A 16,151-nucleotide genomic window follows, 5' to 3' on the forward strand; every position below is an offset into this window, starting at 1 on the left:
CAAACAAAAAAAAAACGTCGCTCGGAATTCACCCAGACAGAACGAGAAGCCTTCAGTCAGTGGGCGGGCACTTGGGGTACTGTAGCCAATCGGCGGCGCGGCGAGTTAAGAGGCGAGGGGGGACCCTGAAAAATCGAGGGGGTTGGCTCGTGAGCCAATGAGCGCGTCCCTTTGATTAAGTTTGTCCTGCGAGCGCTACCGTGATTCTCCCGGAAGCGGCGCCGTCCTCTGTCGTTGGCGGGCGAGCGATGAGCGACCCTTGCCCTAGAGCGGCTCTTGGCGGGCCAGGCGCTGGGGCGACCTAGAGAGCGGAGGTGGCTCCTCGGGGGACCTCTCGGGAGGGCCTAGCGGAGAAGGCGGCCTCCTCGCACGGAGAGGCCCGGCGTCCCCGGAGCAGAGCTGCCCCAGGAGGCCCTCCAAGGAAGGAAGGAGCCTGCGAGCGCTGTCCGTCCAGCCCTGGCGGGAGGGGAAAGTGAAGCAGAGCGATGGATTCCTGGGTGCGCTTCAGCGCCCAGAGCCAAGCGAAGGAGCGGGTGTTCAGGTACTGCTCCGGGGGGGGGGGGGGGGGGGATGGTCCCGTTGATGGTTCTGCGAGTGCTCCTGTCAGGTTCTGGCTGTTCAGGAATAAGAGCCATAAAAGCCCACCTGATGACAGTCAGGACCTTCAAAGGTTGAATGTCTCCATTGATGTTAAAACTATATAACTTTTATTTGCTATTGTTGTTAGGTGCGAAGTCGTGTCCTGGGGGGTGGGGACAGCAGACGATAAGGATCCCAGTCAAAGATTGGCATGTATACTAAGGATATTGGGGGGAAATGGGGTACAACAATGTGAGTGGTTCTCTTCCTTCATTGGTGTACAAGCTCCAGAATTGTTTATTTTTGTAGCTTGTCAATTTCTGCTGCTGCTGTTGTTGTTGTTTTGAAAGAAGAAGAATGAGTCTAGTGATACTACTTGTTGTTGTTGTTGTTGTTGTTAAGTGCGAAGTAGTGTCCACCCCACCACGACCCCATGGACAACGATCCTCCAGGCCTTCCTGTCCTCTACCATTCCCCGGAGTCCATTTAACTTTTATTATGCACAGTTAAAAAAACACTTTAGGAGTTAAAAACATATATCTAGGCCATAGGCTATTGCAAAACAGCGTGCTGTGCATTATGCTAACCAATAGGCGTTTGGGTCCTGATAGGGCCTTCTTCGAAGATCTGGTTTTAATACACATCAGTTAATTGCCAGAGTGAGGTGCAATGCATGTACTAGTAAGCGAACACACCATTGAAATTTTTGGCAGCCTTTGGAACAGAGCCTATGGTTAATAGACATCTTCATTCATTAAGTTACTCTGGTACTTTATAGCTCTTTGGAGCTTTTATTGGCTGCTATACATATTTTATATGTGTTAAGAGCTGGTGTGTGTTAAAAACAGATTTTTGAAGAAGGCCCTACAAGGGCCGTAACATGTCGTTGGTTCATATAGTGCATATCATACTGGTTTGTAATAGCCTATGGGCTGGATATATGTTTTTAATTCCTAAAGGTTTTAAAATTGTGCACAATAAAAGTTATATAATTTTAACAATAATACAGTCTGTCAGCCTTTGAAAGTCCAGTCTTCATTTGGGTTTTTATGATTCTAGTCCCCCCACCATTTTGGGGGGGAGGGTTGTTCAGGAATAAGGCTGAGCTCTGCCATGGCTTTGGGGTTTGCGTGGGGGGAGTGGAGGGGAAGCTCTGAGGTGTTGTGGTTAAGAGCATCTAATCTGGAGGTTTGATTCCCCACTTCTACTCCACACGTGGCCTGCTACGTAATCTTGGGCCAGTCACAGTTCTCTTAGAATTCTCAACTCCACCTACCATTGCTGTGGGGAAAGGAAGGGGAAGGCGATTGTAAGCCGCTTTGGGAGCCCTTCCAGCAGTGAAAAGCAGGGTATAAAAACAGCTCTTCTGTTTTGGGAGATTGAAGAATTGGGGGTTTTTTTTGGGGGGGGGGCTTAGTGACAGCCTCTACTATTACACTGTGTATTTTAAGGGAATTGAAGCCCAGAGGTACCTGTAACTGACAGGATTTATTCCAGCATAGGTGTGTGTGTGTCAGAAAGCCCTTCCTCAAATATATAGGTGCGTCCATCCCTAAGTGCTTTGGGGATATGCAATGTGCTTTGATGAGAGCTCTGACTTTAAACAGTTTGTGCTGGAATATGCTTTGTTAGTTTTGAAAGGTGCCTCTGTTTTATTTGGGTGCAAGGAGAAAGAACTTTAACCCAAAAAGAACTTGTCTAGTTATGTCAGGAAGAAGATTCCAAAGTGCAGTTTAAAAAAAAATGGCCACAGAGGTTTGTTCCTGATGATTTAACAGTGTGTGGCATGGTGACTAGAGTGAGGATAGAATGGAGGAGGATGGACGTTATTAGTTGCTTCGAAGAAGAGTTGGTTCTTATATGCCACTTTTCCCTACCTGATGGTTACAGTCGCCTTCCCTTTCCTCTCCCCACAACAGACACCTTGTGAGGTGGGTGAGGCTGAGAGAGCTCTGATATTGCTGCTCAGTCAGAACAGCTTTATCAGTGCTGTGTTGAGCCCAAGGTCACCCAGCTGGCTGCATGCGGAGGAGGATCAGGGAATCAAACCCGGCATGCCATATTAGAAGTCCACACTCTAACCACAACACCAAACAGGTGTAGACCCCACTGGGAAGAAAAGCTGGGTTTAAATATCTGAATAAATAATTTTGAAGTCATAGATGCTAAAGGAAGACTAGGCGGCAGGAAATGGAAAGTAGTGAAGTGGCAAAAGAAGAGCCAAAGCATTGGGTATCATGTTTTCATAACACAGCAGCCTGAATAGCTCAGCTTGGCCTGCTGATCTTTTCAGGACTTGAGAGCTAAGTATGGTCAGCCATGCTCAGTACTTGAGTAGAAGACCATCAAGATAAACTGGGATTGTTATGCAGAGGAAGGCAATGGCAAAACACCTCAATAAGCGTTAACCTTTACCTCCACCGTATGCCTCGTGGAATCAGCCTCTTGTGGCGCAAAGTGGTAAGGCAGCCGTCTGAAAGTTCTGCCCATGAGGCTGGGAGTTCAATCCCAGCAGCCGGCTCAAGGTTGACTCAGCCTTCCATCCTTCCGAGGTCGGTAAAATGAGTACCCAGCTTGCTGCTGGGGGGTAAACGGTAATGACTGGGGAAGGCACTGGCAAAACCACCCCGTATTGAGTCTGCCATGAAAACGCTGGAGGGCGTCTCCCCAAGGGTCAGACATGACTCGGTGCTTGCACAGGGGATACCTTTACCTTTATGCCTTGTGGAACACTTTGAAGTAGTTTCTTTTGGTTCTCCTGAATCTGCCTGCCATTGTGTGATCCTGTCTTCTTGTACTGTGGAAAGGAAAGGTCATTTTTTTCTTTCTACACTGTGTGCAATTTTATAAATGATCACATCCCTCTGCAGTCTCACACACACACACACACACGAGCTATACAGCTGTTTCTTCTTTAGATGGAATTGTGTTGACAGAAGAGGGGGGAGTCATTTCTCCCTCTTCCTTGCTGCAACCCACCAATTTGTTTGACTGTGTAGGTTCTGTGATCCCTGTAATCAGTAGAGAAAAATGATGGTCTTTGTGCTTGTGCCTCACCGGATTCTGCCCAGTATTACTAATTCAGCTGCACTGTAGATCTGTACAAGGGTATCATCAAACAATCACCTTTGTTTTCTGCTTCTTTAACTTGGAATTTGATTTTTTTTTCCTTTTGGAGTTGCACTTATTTAAAATATTGATGATGTCTGCTTTTCCCCTGACAAATCAGGTCCTAAGTAAGGCTTCCTATCCCCTAAGTGGGAGGTTACCACTGTAGAAATCTGAGAATCATTGCAGCTTTTATGTTGAAGATGGTCCTATGGTTGAAGATGGTCCTATGAATGCTAGGAGAAGAGATCCAAAGCTCATGTGCATTTCTGGAATTGCTTCTGATCATCTGCAAAGTGCATTTAGTCAAGGCTATGATATTCCCAGTTGCAATGTATGGCTGTGAAAGTTAGACCATAAGGAAGGCCGAGCGTCAAAGAATTGAGGCTTTTGAACTCTGGTGCTGGAGAAGACTCTTGCGAGTCCCTTGGACTGCAAGGAGAACAAACCGGTCAGTCCTAGAAGAGATCAGCCCCGACTGCTCCTTAGAAGGCCAGATCCTGAAGATGAAACTCAAATACTTTGGCCACCTCATGAGAAGGAAGGACTCCCTGGAGAAGCGCCTTTGTGGTCGCGATGGGTCGGACACAACTTCGCACCTAACAACAACAATCTGCAATACTTGCGCTGATCAGGCTAGTCTAATCTCAGAAGCTAAATAGTGTCAGCTCTGGTCAGTATTTGGATGGAAGGAATAACAGGGTTACTTTGTAGACACAGGCAGTGACAAAAACCACCTCTGAAAAAGCTTGAAAACCTCACAGGGTCACGATAGGTTGGTTTTGACTTGACCACTTCTTCAATGGTTACTTCTAATATGCGGTTCTGGTCTAATAAGCAACCATGATGCCGGCCTACTTTTCCTTACTCCTAAATGGAAAATCTTATTTTGTTTGTTTTTGATGCACCAGACCTTGCATTCTTGGCACTGGACGGGTACTTACATAGAAGTTGCATGCCATAAGGCCTTTTGAGGAGATCGTAGTTTTTCCATATGCTAAGATAAATTGGGCAGTCATTCCTTCATTTGCCAAGTCATATAAGAATGTCAGAAGAGGCTTGCTGGTTCAGGCCATTTAGCCCTGCTTCCCACAGTGGCCAACCAGATTCCCCTGCAAAGCCCACAGGCAGGCCATGAAACCAGCAGCAAACTGGAATACAAAACCTGCTCGGTGTGGGAAGAGGTTGTGGTGTCAGTATGTTTCTGTTTCAATCTAGTAGTAGTAATCCAGTGAGGGAGAAGCATTGCTTGGTTGCAACCTAAGGAACTTTTGTGGCATCTTTTATGTAGGTGTGATAGTACCTCAGAACAATCTGGTATATTTACGTTCATCTCTCGGCACACCCTAACATTGTCCAAGAGCTCCCTCTTATGCAGTATCTGCGCTCAAAGTTCAGGCATCGAGGTTACAGTGGGAGGCATTCTGTGGAATGGCTCCACATTTATATAACTTCTTTCCCTCCTACCCAGATGTTTTCGAGCCTGAGAGTTTATCCATGCTGTTTCTGCTTTGCCTTGTTGTTATGTGCGAAGTCGTGTCCGACCCATCGCGACCCCATGGACAATGATCCTCCAGGCCTTCCTGTCCTCCACCATTCCCCGGAGTCCATTTAAGTTTGCATCTACTGCTTCAGTGACTCCATCCAGCCACCTCATTCTCTGTCGTCCCCTTCTTCTTTTGCCTTCAATCGCTCCCAGCATTAGGCTCTTCTCCAGGGAGTCCTTCCTTCTCATGAGGTGGCCAAAGTATTTGAGTTTCATCTTCAGGATCTGGCCCTCTAAAGAGCAGTCAGGGTTGATCTCCTCTAGGACTGACCGGTTTGTTCGCCTTGCAGTCCAAGGGACTCACAAGAGTCTTCTCCAGAGTTCAAAAGCCTCAATTCTTTGACGCTCGGTCTTCCTTATGGTCCAACTCTCGCAGCCATACATTGCAACTGGGAATACCATAGCCTTGACTAAACGCACTTTTGTTGGCAGGGTGATGTCTCTGCTTTTTAGGATGCTGTCTAGATTTGCCATAGCTTTCCTCCCCATGAGCAAGCGTCTTTTAATTTCTTTGCTGCAGTCCCCATCTGCAGTGATCTTGGAGCCCAGGAAAATAAAATCTGTCACTATCTCCATTTCTTCCCCATCTATTTGCCAGGAATTGAGAGGGCCGGATGCCATGATCTTTGTTTTCTTGATGTTGAGTTTTCTGCTTTGCCTGTCCATTTGCAGATACACCATTTATTGGCCACATACTTGGAATGAGGAGCTAGCCTGTTTGGGATCTTTCAAAACAGGGCAGATCATGAGATCAAGATAAGGGATATTCCATTGGTGGTTCCATAATGGGCACCCTGCTACTATGCGCCTAGTTTCTGCATGTGGGCATGATCTTGGGACAGAAGTCTCTCAGTTCAGTATCAAATGCCTTGAATTCCAGATGTGATTCTCCCCTTGAGCCGGGTTGCTTGAAACAGGTTTGCATTTGATTACAATTTAATCTCAGCTTTCCTCATGGGAGATGAGGGTGGCACCCACGGTTCTCCTGCTTCGTGCTTGCAAGGGAGGCTAGGTTGAGAAAGAGCTGAGTGGAACTTCCTGTCACCCAGGTGTCCTTTTGTGACCAATTGGGGATTTGACCTTGGATCTTCCAATCATTTTGCAGCCATATCACTGGAGCAGAGCCCAAAACGATGGGACTCGTTATGTAGGTAATGTTAGATACTCATTACCATCAACAAAGGGGCCACATTTTCTTCCATCGCTGGCATGAAGCCTGGCACCCCAAGGAGGCTTCCAACTTTCTCTAATGGCAGCTCAATGTTTCTCTGGAGGACCACAGGTCGACTACCCCTGATCTAAAGCACTGCACAGCCAACACTGAATAGTACATGATCCCCCACCCTCCCATTTCTCTTTCCCTATAGTGATTTGAGGGTGTTGTTCCTCTGACACATCCTGGAAGTTAATATGTGAATGAGTTTTTTCTCGCTCTTTTTAGAGCAGACACACCTTGCATGTCAAAGCCCACTGCCTTTTAGAGTAGACAACTAGACCAGAGGGATGGCTTGCTATGTGCAAAGTTAACAGGTTCTTTTTGGTAGCTTGGCTGCAACTCACATTGATAGGCAATTTCCTAGCTGCATTTTATGTGAGAACTTGACAATGCGCCAAGAAAAGTAAATGTAATTAAATGCTTAAAGGCTCCCATGAGCCCAGCCAGGGTACCCACCTGCAGAAGAAATTGCCTGTTGCATCTCTTCACTCCCCTGGAACGGAGGACATCTGTAAGGCAGGAACTGGTAGGAGGACGTGTTTTAATTAACCCTGCCTCTCTGAGCAGCCAATGGGAAAACCCAGCCTTGCAGATGTCCTCCTTATTCTAGGGGAGAAGAACCCTTTTCAGTAAGTCCAACGGTTATTTTTGGCATTTCCTTCCAGTCAGCTGTGCTCCAGATAGGCCCTCAGTACAGAGATGGAGCCAAATCCTCAGCCTTCAAAGGCATCCCCAGTCCAGTGATTCAGGTAGAAATGCAGAAGAGAGATTTTTCGGAGGGTGAATGTTTTTATTTAAAAAAAAAAAAAAACCTCACCAGCTTGGTGTAGTGGTTAAGAGCAGCAGCCTGTAATGTGGAGAACCAGGTTTGATTCCCCCTCTTCTCCACATGTAACCAGCTGGTTGACCCTGGGCCAGTCACCGTTCACTCAGAGCTCTCCCAGCCCCACCTACCTCACAGGGTGTCTGTTGTGGGGAGAGGAAGAGGTGTTGGTAAACCACTTTGAGCAGTAAAAAACAGGGTGCAAAAAAACTTAGCTCTTCTTAGTCTTGTATTCCACCTTTCTCCCCACAAGAGGACTCAAGACAGCTAACAAGACTAAAGGTAAACATCTGGCCATAATCCAGTAGTAGCATTAAAGAGAAATATCAGTGCCGTGGAGTCTGATGAATTCTTAGCTTCCTTCAAATACCTTCCTCTATAGAACAGTTTTACTGTGTTTCCTGCATGGCACTAGTAACCGTGACTCCTTCACTTTAGAGAGAGAGGCCGACCGCTAAAAATTCCTGTGATCGACCTGTTACCATTCTTAGTCATCTTAGCTGAGGGCATTGAGAGGAGAAACATTTGGGAAGATTGAAGGTGGGGCATGGGTTCATACCTGTGCAATTCTTATACTGCCTCTAAAGATAAAGAGGGTTGGAAGAGATGGTAAAGTTTGTTCACAACTCTTAGCCCTGTTGCTCTGCTCCTTTTCAGTAAGTGGCCAGTCAGGTGAGCCATTTTGGCTAGTAATGCCTAACCTTGGAGAATTAAGAATCATACCTATAGTTGCCTGGATGTTCCTCCTCCCGCCAGAGGCAACGGCATACACCAGATCAAAGTTTTCTCTGCGTAAGCTGAATATGTTTGCTGTCAGGTCACTTCCAACGTAGGGTGACCCTATGAATTAATGATTTTCAGAATGTCCTATCATTAACAGCCTTGCTCAGGTCTTGCAGGCTAAGGGCCATGGCTTCCCTGATTGAATCCGCCCATCTCTTGTTGAGTCTTATTGTTTTCCTGTTTCCTTCAGCTTTTTCCACAGTTATCCTCTTTTCCAGAGGCTCTTGTCTTCTCGTTATGTACAATACCAATGTACAATACCCTCCGTTTCGTTATTTTAGCTTCTAGGGCAGCCTTTCTCAACCTTTTTACCATTGAGAAAACCCTGAAACATACTTCAGGCTTCAAGAAACCCCAGAAAAGCTGTGATTGTGCAGAATATGGTTAGGAAGTATAGCTGTGTACACATCCATCTGAGGCCCCTCCCTTTCCTATTCCCTCCAGGCCCATCATTGGCCATTTTGGCAGGAGAAGGCGGGCAATATGACCATATATGGTCATATCACCTGATAGCTGTTTATCAAATTTAAATATATATAATTAACTCGCATCCAATCGGAGAAACCCTTCCAGAGCCATCAAGAAACCGCAGGGTTTCACGAAACCCTGGTTGAGAAAGCCAGTTCTAGGGAAGAGTTCAAGCTTGATCTAGAACCCATTTGTCCTTTGGGCAGCCCATGGCATCCCTAAAACTCTCTTCCAACCCCGCATTTCAAAAGAAGCCACTTTCTTCCTGCCAGCTTTCTTCATTTACCCAAACCTATATGTAGCAATTGAAAGATTATTTTGATCTTGTTTGCCAGCAACGAATCCTTACACTTAGGCATGTTTTCTAGGTTCTTTGTGACTGCCCTTCCATTATCGGTCTCCTTCTGATTTCTTGGTTGTCATCTCTCCTTTGGCTGATCATTGAGCTGCACACAGCAGTGTTATATGCTTCTGCCAGGAGGTGGTGGCTTCTCCATCTTTGGATATTTTTAAACAGAGGCTAGATAGCCATCTGACAGAGAGACTGACTTGGTGAACGCTCAAGGCAGGTTACAGTGGATGAGCGATAGGGTTGTGAGTGTCCTGCATAGGGCAGGAGGTTGGACTAGATGACCCTTGAGGTCCCTTCTAGCTCTATGACTCTATGATTCTATCCCTCTACATACACACGATTGCTGAGCATAGCGCTAGACTGGGGCTTTCTGAGTCTGGGAAAAGCTTTCAGTTTGCTACTATTGCTAGCCAGGTTGCATTGAGTGTGTGGGTAGGTGGGCATCAGGTTGATGGGTGAGGCCCTCCTGAAACACTGGACTAACCTAACGTTTTTTGTTTGTGTTGTGTGGTTTATTCTCTCCTTCCCAGGGCTGCCCAGTATGCCTGCACTCTACTCGGCTACACACTACAGAAGAATGGGGCGAGCCCTGATTTCCTTGCTCGGATCAAGCAGTTAGAGGGTCATCTGAGCTTGGGACGCAAACGTGAGTGCCAGGATGACTGACGGAATTGGTGGGAAGGCTTTAGTATGCAAGATGCACAAGTTTCACTCTCATTCAGCTGTCTTTTGGGGCAGGAACAGCCCTTCTTCCACTATGCTGACCCTTTCACTTAGTAGAGCACCGTGTGGTTTTCACTGCATTTGGCTTTGTGTGCAAGAACCGCCCTATTGCATCTTAGAGAGCAACAGGGTTTTGTGGGTGGGCATGAGCTTTTGAGAGTCAAAGCTTAATTTCCCAGTTGCGGCCCCAAAAAAACTGGTGTCTAAGGAGCTATTGGACTTGACCAATATTGTTCTTCTAAAAACTAACATGGCTTCCCTCTGAAATGAAGAACAGCCCCGTGATGCTGGTTGATATTTGTAGGATGAGTAGTTGAGGGCTAGAGAGAGACCTCCCCCAGAATGATGGTGGTTGTGAAGTGGGAGTGGAGCTCCTGCAGCCTTCGTCTCAGCCCAGCATCAGCCCACTAGATTCAGTTTCGAATTAGCTACAGACATGGTTGCCAGCAGTGAGCAAAACCCTTTCCCCGGTGACTGGGCAGAGAAGGAAATTTGGCTTCCCCCTCACTCTCACACACCTGTATGCAGCAAATGTGCACAGGTGGAGTCGTATCTCGTTACGGCAATCCATCCTACCCCCCCTGCACCACACTTGTGAAAAAGGGCATGCTACATGTATCAAACAAAAGTGTTTTTATGCCTGAACCTGCAACAACATGAGCTCCTGGCTACTCACCCAAAACTGAGGGTGGGCACTGGTAGTGCAATACATTCTTAGTAGGTTTACACAGTCAGTCACATTGACTTGGGTCCCACCACTCTGCCCACCTGAGTACAGAGCTTTTGTCTGGCACAAGATGCTGTCCCGCAGAGCAGGAGGATCTGCACTTGGCTGAGTAGAGTGGCTGGATTCTCCCCCGATCTCCTTCTGGTGCCTGGTTGAAGTTAAGGCTGAAACTCAGAACGACTTTCCCAGCGGTAGTCAAACTGCGGCCCTCCAGATGTCCATGGACTACAGTTCCCACGAGCAAACGCTGGCAGGGGCTCATGGGAATTGTAGTCCATGGACATCTGGAGGGCCGCAGTTTGACTACCCCTGGACTTGCCTAAGACTTCCTGTGACAGAAACATCATCGAAACTAGGGCATGCCTCATTTGTCCCTCAGCTTCTTAGGCATGACACTGCACCAGACAAGGATTATAGAATGACACTGCACCAACAATTTCATAGACTAGTGGAAAAGCTATACTAAAGACAAAGGCCCTCTTGGCTCACCTGGGCTGCAGCTTCTCATAGCTTTGGGTGTCAGAGCAACCAGTGATGTCAAGTTTGTCTTTACCCATCTTTGGGCAGAAGATCACTTGCCATTGAATCGCAGTGGCTCTGCTTTAAATAACTGGGGGGGGCTCCCCGTGACTCGGGGTGCGTTTCTCAATTTTGTGTTGGGCTTGTTTCAGTATTCCGGCTAGCAAACTCAGCCGATGCCCTCGAAGCAGCCAAACGGGCCATTCACCTGTCGGACATGGTCCTTCGGTTCTGCATCACCGTGAGCCACCTGAACAGAGCCATGTACTTTGCCTGTGACAACATCCTGTGGGCGGGGAAATCTGGCCTCGTCCCACACATGGACCAGGAGAAATGGAGCCAGAGATCATTCAGGTGAGATCACTCCCCTTTCCCGTATCTGCCTTATGGGATCACCTCAGTATTTGACAGATATCAGAAGGGGGTTGGAGATGCAATTCTGTATTACCAGAAGTTGCAAATTCTGTCCATGAAATACGACGAGGCTAATCTTATGTAGGACTCCGAGGGCAAAAGTTGTTGTAATTGTTGAGGAAGGAAGAGGCTGAAATGCAGGGCTGATAGGCCAGCTGCCCTAAGGAAAAAGTGAAATGGTGGACTGCAGATGGGGATTGCACCTGGCTCCTGTACATGAGCCAGGTGCTGCCCTACTGAGCCATGCCCCCTTCCCTCTTTCACTGCAAGGAAAAAGAGATGTTTCCTTTCTATTTCTTGCCCATTCTATGCTTTTGAAAATAGCATCCTCCCAGAGTATGTTCTCCAGGGACATCGCTAAGTGTTTTTGGGCAAACCTGAACTTCCTGTGAAACTTGTTTGAAGTTCCTCACAACAAAGTGAATAGTGGTAGATAAGCTTTCCTGAAACCCAGCTTGCCTGCTACTATTGCTCTTCCCCTGCACATGTGTGCACGCATATGCACGCACACACAGAGCCAGCCTCAAGTGAACCTCTGAATATGTTTAGGGTACACAGATTGCTTGGGAAAGTGCCGGGGTCCAGCAGGTTGACCTGCAGCTCGGTGCTTTCTGAGCCGCCCACCCCAGACAGGCCTCATGATTCTCTAATCCATAGGGCTTCCACAGCCAAATTGGAAGGGTTTTTGGAGCCAGAACTCTGTCTCGAGCACCATTTGATTGCTCCTTTGGAATCCAGAGGCCTGAATGGAAATGGTGACCTCATGGTCGCTGATGACTGGCCAATTCAAGCAGACAGGGCTGCAAAGAGGAGCACAGAAGTTGGAGTCTGCCAGCGTGTCCATCTCTTGGGGTTTCCAAGATGCTCCTTTATGGCTGTCTGCTGTCCAAGCTCGAGGAGTGTCTGAAGGAACATTGACAGGTTGGAGGGTTTGTAGGCTACTTGGGCCTTTTGAGTAGCCGCACAGACAAAAAGCCTAGACGAAAAGGCAGCAGTGGACGGTTTTCTAGAAGCCACCAAACTGGACGATCTTGGTTAGAGGTTTGCCTCTCCCAGAAACTTAAGAGGTTGTAGATCAAGATAGGTAGCCATTTTAGGCTGTCTGTAGCAGCAAGAAAGAGCAAAAGTCCAGTGGCGCCTTAAAGATGAACAAGATTTGTGGTAGGAGATGCAAAGGGAGCAGTAGAAAAAGTGCGCTTTCCTACTGCTTGAGAGGTTGTGTTTGACAAGGCTTTCTCCAGAGCCGGCATCACAGACATGATGCTAATATCCCTTGCAGCAGTGGTCCCCAACCTTTTTATCACCGGGGACGGGTCAACGCTTGACAATTTTACTTGACAATTTTACCCCCCCCCCCGGGGGGGGTAGTCTTTTGCCGAGGGACGTCGCCACCACCAGCTGAGCCCCTGCTCCACTTGCTTTCCTGCCGATGTCCCTGACTTCCCGCCGCCCACTGGGGGGTGCTGCCAGCAGCTGTGCAGTGCCACGTCAAGGGGGAGCCCCAGCCATGGCGGCCACTGGAAAGCACCAAAGGTGAACCGGTGGCAGAGTGGCAGGGCAGCCCCTGAGGCAGCAGCCAGGGAGGAGGGTGAGGAGGAGCCGCGGCCCGGTACCGACTGATCCACGGACCGGTCCCGGTCCCCGGACCGGGGGTTGGGGACCACTGCCTTGCAGAGTTGCTGTTGGGATTACCGGATAATAGCAGCAGAAAGGCTCTAAGCACTTTAAAATGGCTGTTATGCGTTATGAGTCGTTGGAAAACTTTTTTTTTACATGTCATCTTAAATTGTACGTGTAATTTTGGGGTATTAATAATTGTTTTATGGGGTGTTTTAAATTGTTATATGATGTTTTATTGTCAATCACTGTGGATGGTACTTGGAGATAGATTGCTTTTGAATGTGGAGGCTCTACTCAGCGTTCGCAGTTGACGGCTGTCGGAAGCCCTTCCCCGCTGTCCGTTAACGGCTCTTGTTCCTTCCCGTTTCTCAGGTACTACCTCTTTGCCCTGATAATGAACCTGAGCCGGGATGCCTACGAAATCCGTCTGCTGATGGAGCGCGAGGCGAACGGGAAGTGCCAAAAGGGGGCCGGGGACAGCAGCAGCGCTCGCAGGGAAGACGGCAAGCTCCAGCAGCTGGCCTCGAGGCTGAGGCTGCAGCTCCACCTCCTGGCCCACGTGCTGAGGAGCAACCCGCCCCTGCTCCTGGACGTGATGAAAAACGCCTGCGACATTTTCATCCCACTGGACAGGCTGGGCCTCTACAAGACCAGCTCGGGCTTTGTGGGGCTCTGCGGCCTGACGTCTTCCATCCTCTCCATCCTCACCATCGTCCATCCGTGGCTGAAGCTGAAACCTTAAGGATCTGTGTGTGTGTGTGTGTGGGGTTGGGGGGTGCGGACTGGCTGGCTTCCGCAGAGACAGCAGAAATCTTGGCAGTGTTCTCCTTCAGCAGGGTGCCGTGCCGATGCACGGATGGCATTACTCAGCCCGTGGCTCTTGTGGGGGCTGAGCTTCTGTGGGACGTGGCAGGTCTTCTCCCGGGCTCCTGTTTTGCACTCGGAGTGGCGGCTCGCAGGCAACTTGAAACGCCACATCCTGCCTTCACAGATCATCCTTTCTTCCCCTTCTGCCCTCTCTGTGTCTTTTCCCCCTCCCTCTTCCAGCTCCATAACGGCCCTTCTTATCCCACAGTAGCCTTTCTCCCAAGTCCCCCTTCTCCACACCTCATCTGTCTTTTTTTTTGAAGCCAAGCTTGGATCTCATGGGTCAGCTTCACACACCCTGCCGGGAACGCATCCCTCGTTCTTGTGCATGCAGACGAGGGGGGCTGGAGTGAGAGGCCTGGTCCCCAACTCTCCATGTCCAACTAGGAGAAAGGTGGAGGTAACAAGAAGCTCAGGATCAAGCCTTGTGGGATAGAGGGCCTGCCGCATCCCTTGTTGCCCTGGCAACCACGCAAAGGTGGTCCCTAGGCCTTGTGGGAGTCTCTATCCCCTGCTTGCTGTTTTGGAGACTGTGATGAGGAGGATCAGCCGTGGAGGCGGGGCCTCATGGGAACTGACGGATAAGCAGATGCTTAGTAAGCAGGCTGATCTACTCCTCAGAGAAAGCTGTGGCTCGACAGGCCAGGCCCCTGCTGTGTCTGGTGTCCTATGAGATGCTTGGAGTTACTCATCTATACCTTCTACTTCTCGCTTTTTTCATTCACTTGCCACTCCTGAGCGTAACGGTTTCTTCGCCGCTCACCCCTTGTTCCGTTCACCTTTGCAATCTTGTCTGCGAGCCAGCTGTCTGACGCTAAATGTCACCATTCCCTTTCCACTCCACCTCCGGTAACATTTTTTAGAGGTTTGATACCTTGGTTTGGGGGTCGTTCCCCCCAAGGTTAAGTTCTGAGCCAGGGGTGCTGCTGGTTTTTTTGCACCAGGAGATTTCCACGCAAAATGTGGACATCCTCATGCTTGAGGCTTTTGCGATGGGGACGGGGGCTTTTGTTTAAGGAGGAGAGGTTTAGCCCCCATTGCTTTCTGTTGTTCCGGTCCGTCTCCAAAAAGGGCTCTTATCATGTGGTAGAATTTTGCTGCAGGCAACTTCTCGCTTTGCAGAGTGCCAACGATAAGAGAAGCTTACTCTGTTTCAATGTTGCCCTTTTGGACCCGGCAATCTTATTTATTCAAATACATTATATACCTCCTTCCCCCCATTGTTTAGGCTCACACGTCAGTGCACTGGACTCTCTTCTCCGTCTCTGTATTGGGGACAGCCACGCTGGCCTACCTCCTGGAACAGTAGCCACACATGCGTAATTTTGGAGTCGGTCAGCCTACGGCTGGTCGTACCCTTTTGAGAGCCTGGAGCAGGTGCATGGCCCAACAGGTGGCTGCATTTAAAGAAATCGGCTGCCTATTGAGAGGTAGTGTTTGGAGAGGAAGGTTCAAGCTAGCTTCTCCCTGACAGGCTAGTTTTCTGTGAGCAGGGAATTTTTTTTTTTTTTTGACTGGAGGGCTGTGCACAGTGTTGCAGGCAAGCATCCTACTGAGAAATAGGGGGAGAAAACTGGTTCCCCTCCCCCCCCAGTTCTACCAGAGCAGTCTCAAGCAGAGCTCGTCCCTCCTGAGACCATTAATCTCAGTTGGCTTGGAAAGCTGCCTCTCTGTTTAGGATTGCTCTGCCAGGCTCTTGCATAGCAAGCTTTTCTTTCCTCCACTCCCATCTCCTTCCTCCTGCCTGCTAATCTCCTCCCTCTCCAGCTGCTGCCAGCATTCATCCACTGTATATTCGACTCCTCTCTGACACTTGGTGTGCCCGAGTACCTTAACTTGAACAAGACCACGCCGTCTTCTTTTAACCATTGGTTCTGCTTTGGGTTCCCCCCAGCACCTGTACCCCGTCTTGTAAGATTATCGAATAAACATATTTGATCATTTTGATCCAATCTATTAAGTAACATTTGTGTAATTCATGTACACCTGGATAGCTTGGGGCTTAGGGTGATCTTTGGAGGCTTTGGTTAAAAGCTGGCTTGCCGATAATTAGGACACAGGCTGCCGTCTGTCTGTCTCCTCCACTTACCTGAAGTACTGCTTGTTTGTTTTGCTGAACCAGAAATTCTTGGATTTTTTTTTTGTTTTGCAAAATTGTTTTTATTACAGATTCATATATTCTCCTATATGGCATATCACAGTAGATCACACAGTCATGTTTATGTTTTGTTAATGTACTTAATCTTGCAAAGCAGCAAAATATTGATCCTAAAAGGTCCAAAATGTAATCAAATCTTCTATCAAAACTGCTGCTTAAGGGGAAAAAAGCCCCCCTTCATGAGCACCATATATGTGCTAGAGGTCTTGCAGTGTGTTAAGGTTTGGCCTGCTCTCTGAATTCATACC

At 48.4% G+C, this 16,151-nt stretch overlaps 1 protein-coding gene across 1 annotated transcript; it reads left to right on the plus strand.

Moving 5' to 3' along the window:
- Positions 1-86: 86 nt before the first annotated feature.
- Positions 87-15,701, plus strand: PEX11B (peroxisomal biogenesis factor 11 beta). Its single transcript, XM_077326549.1, has 4 exons — positions 87-541; positions 9,406-9,521; positions 10,997-11,198; positions 13,251-15,701. Exons 1-4 carry the CDS (start codon positions 486-488, stop codon positions 13,618-13,620), a joined length of 744 nt encoding a protein of 247 aa, XP_077182664.1. The 5' UTR covers positions 87-485; the 3' UTR covers positions 13,621-15,701.
- Positions 15,702-16,151: the final 450 nt, after the last annotated feature.

This window comes from Paroedura picta, chromosome 1 (genome assembly GCF_049243985.1).
Source record: "Paroedura picta isolate Pp20150507F chromosome 1, Ppicta_v3.0, whole genome shotgun sequence".
In the NCBI taxonomy this organism is placed as follows: Eukaryota; Metazoa; Chordata; class Lepidosauria; order Squamata; family Gekkonidae; genus Paroedura; species Paroedura picta.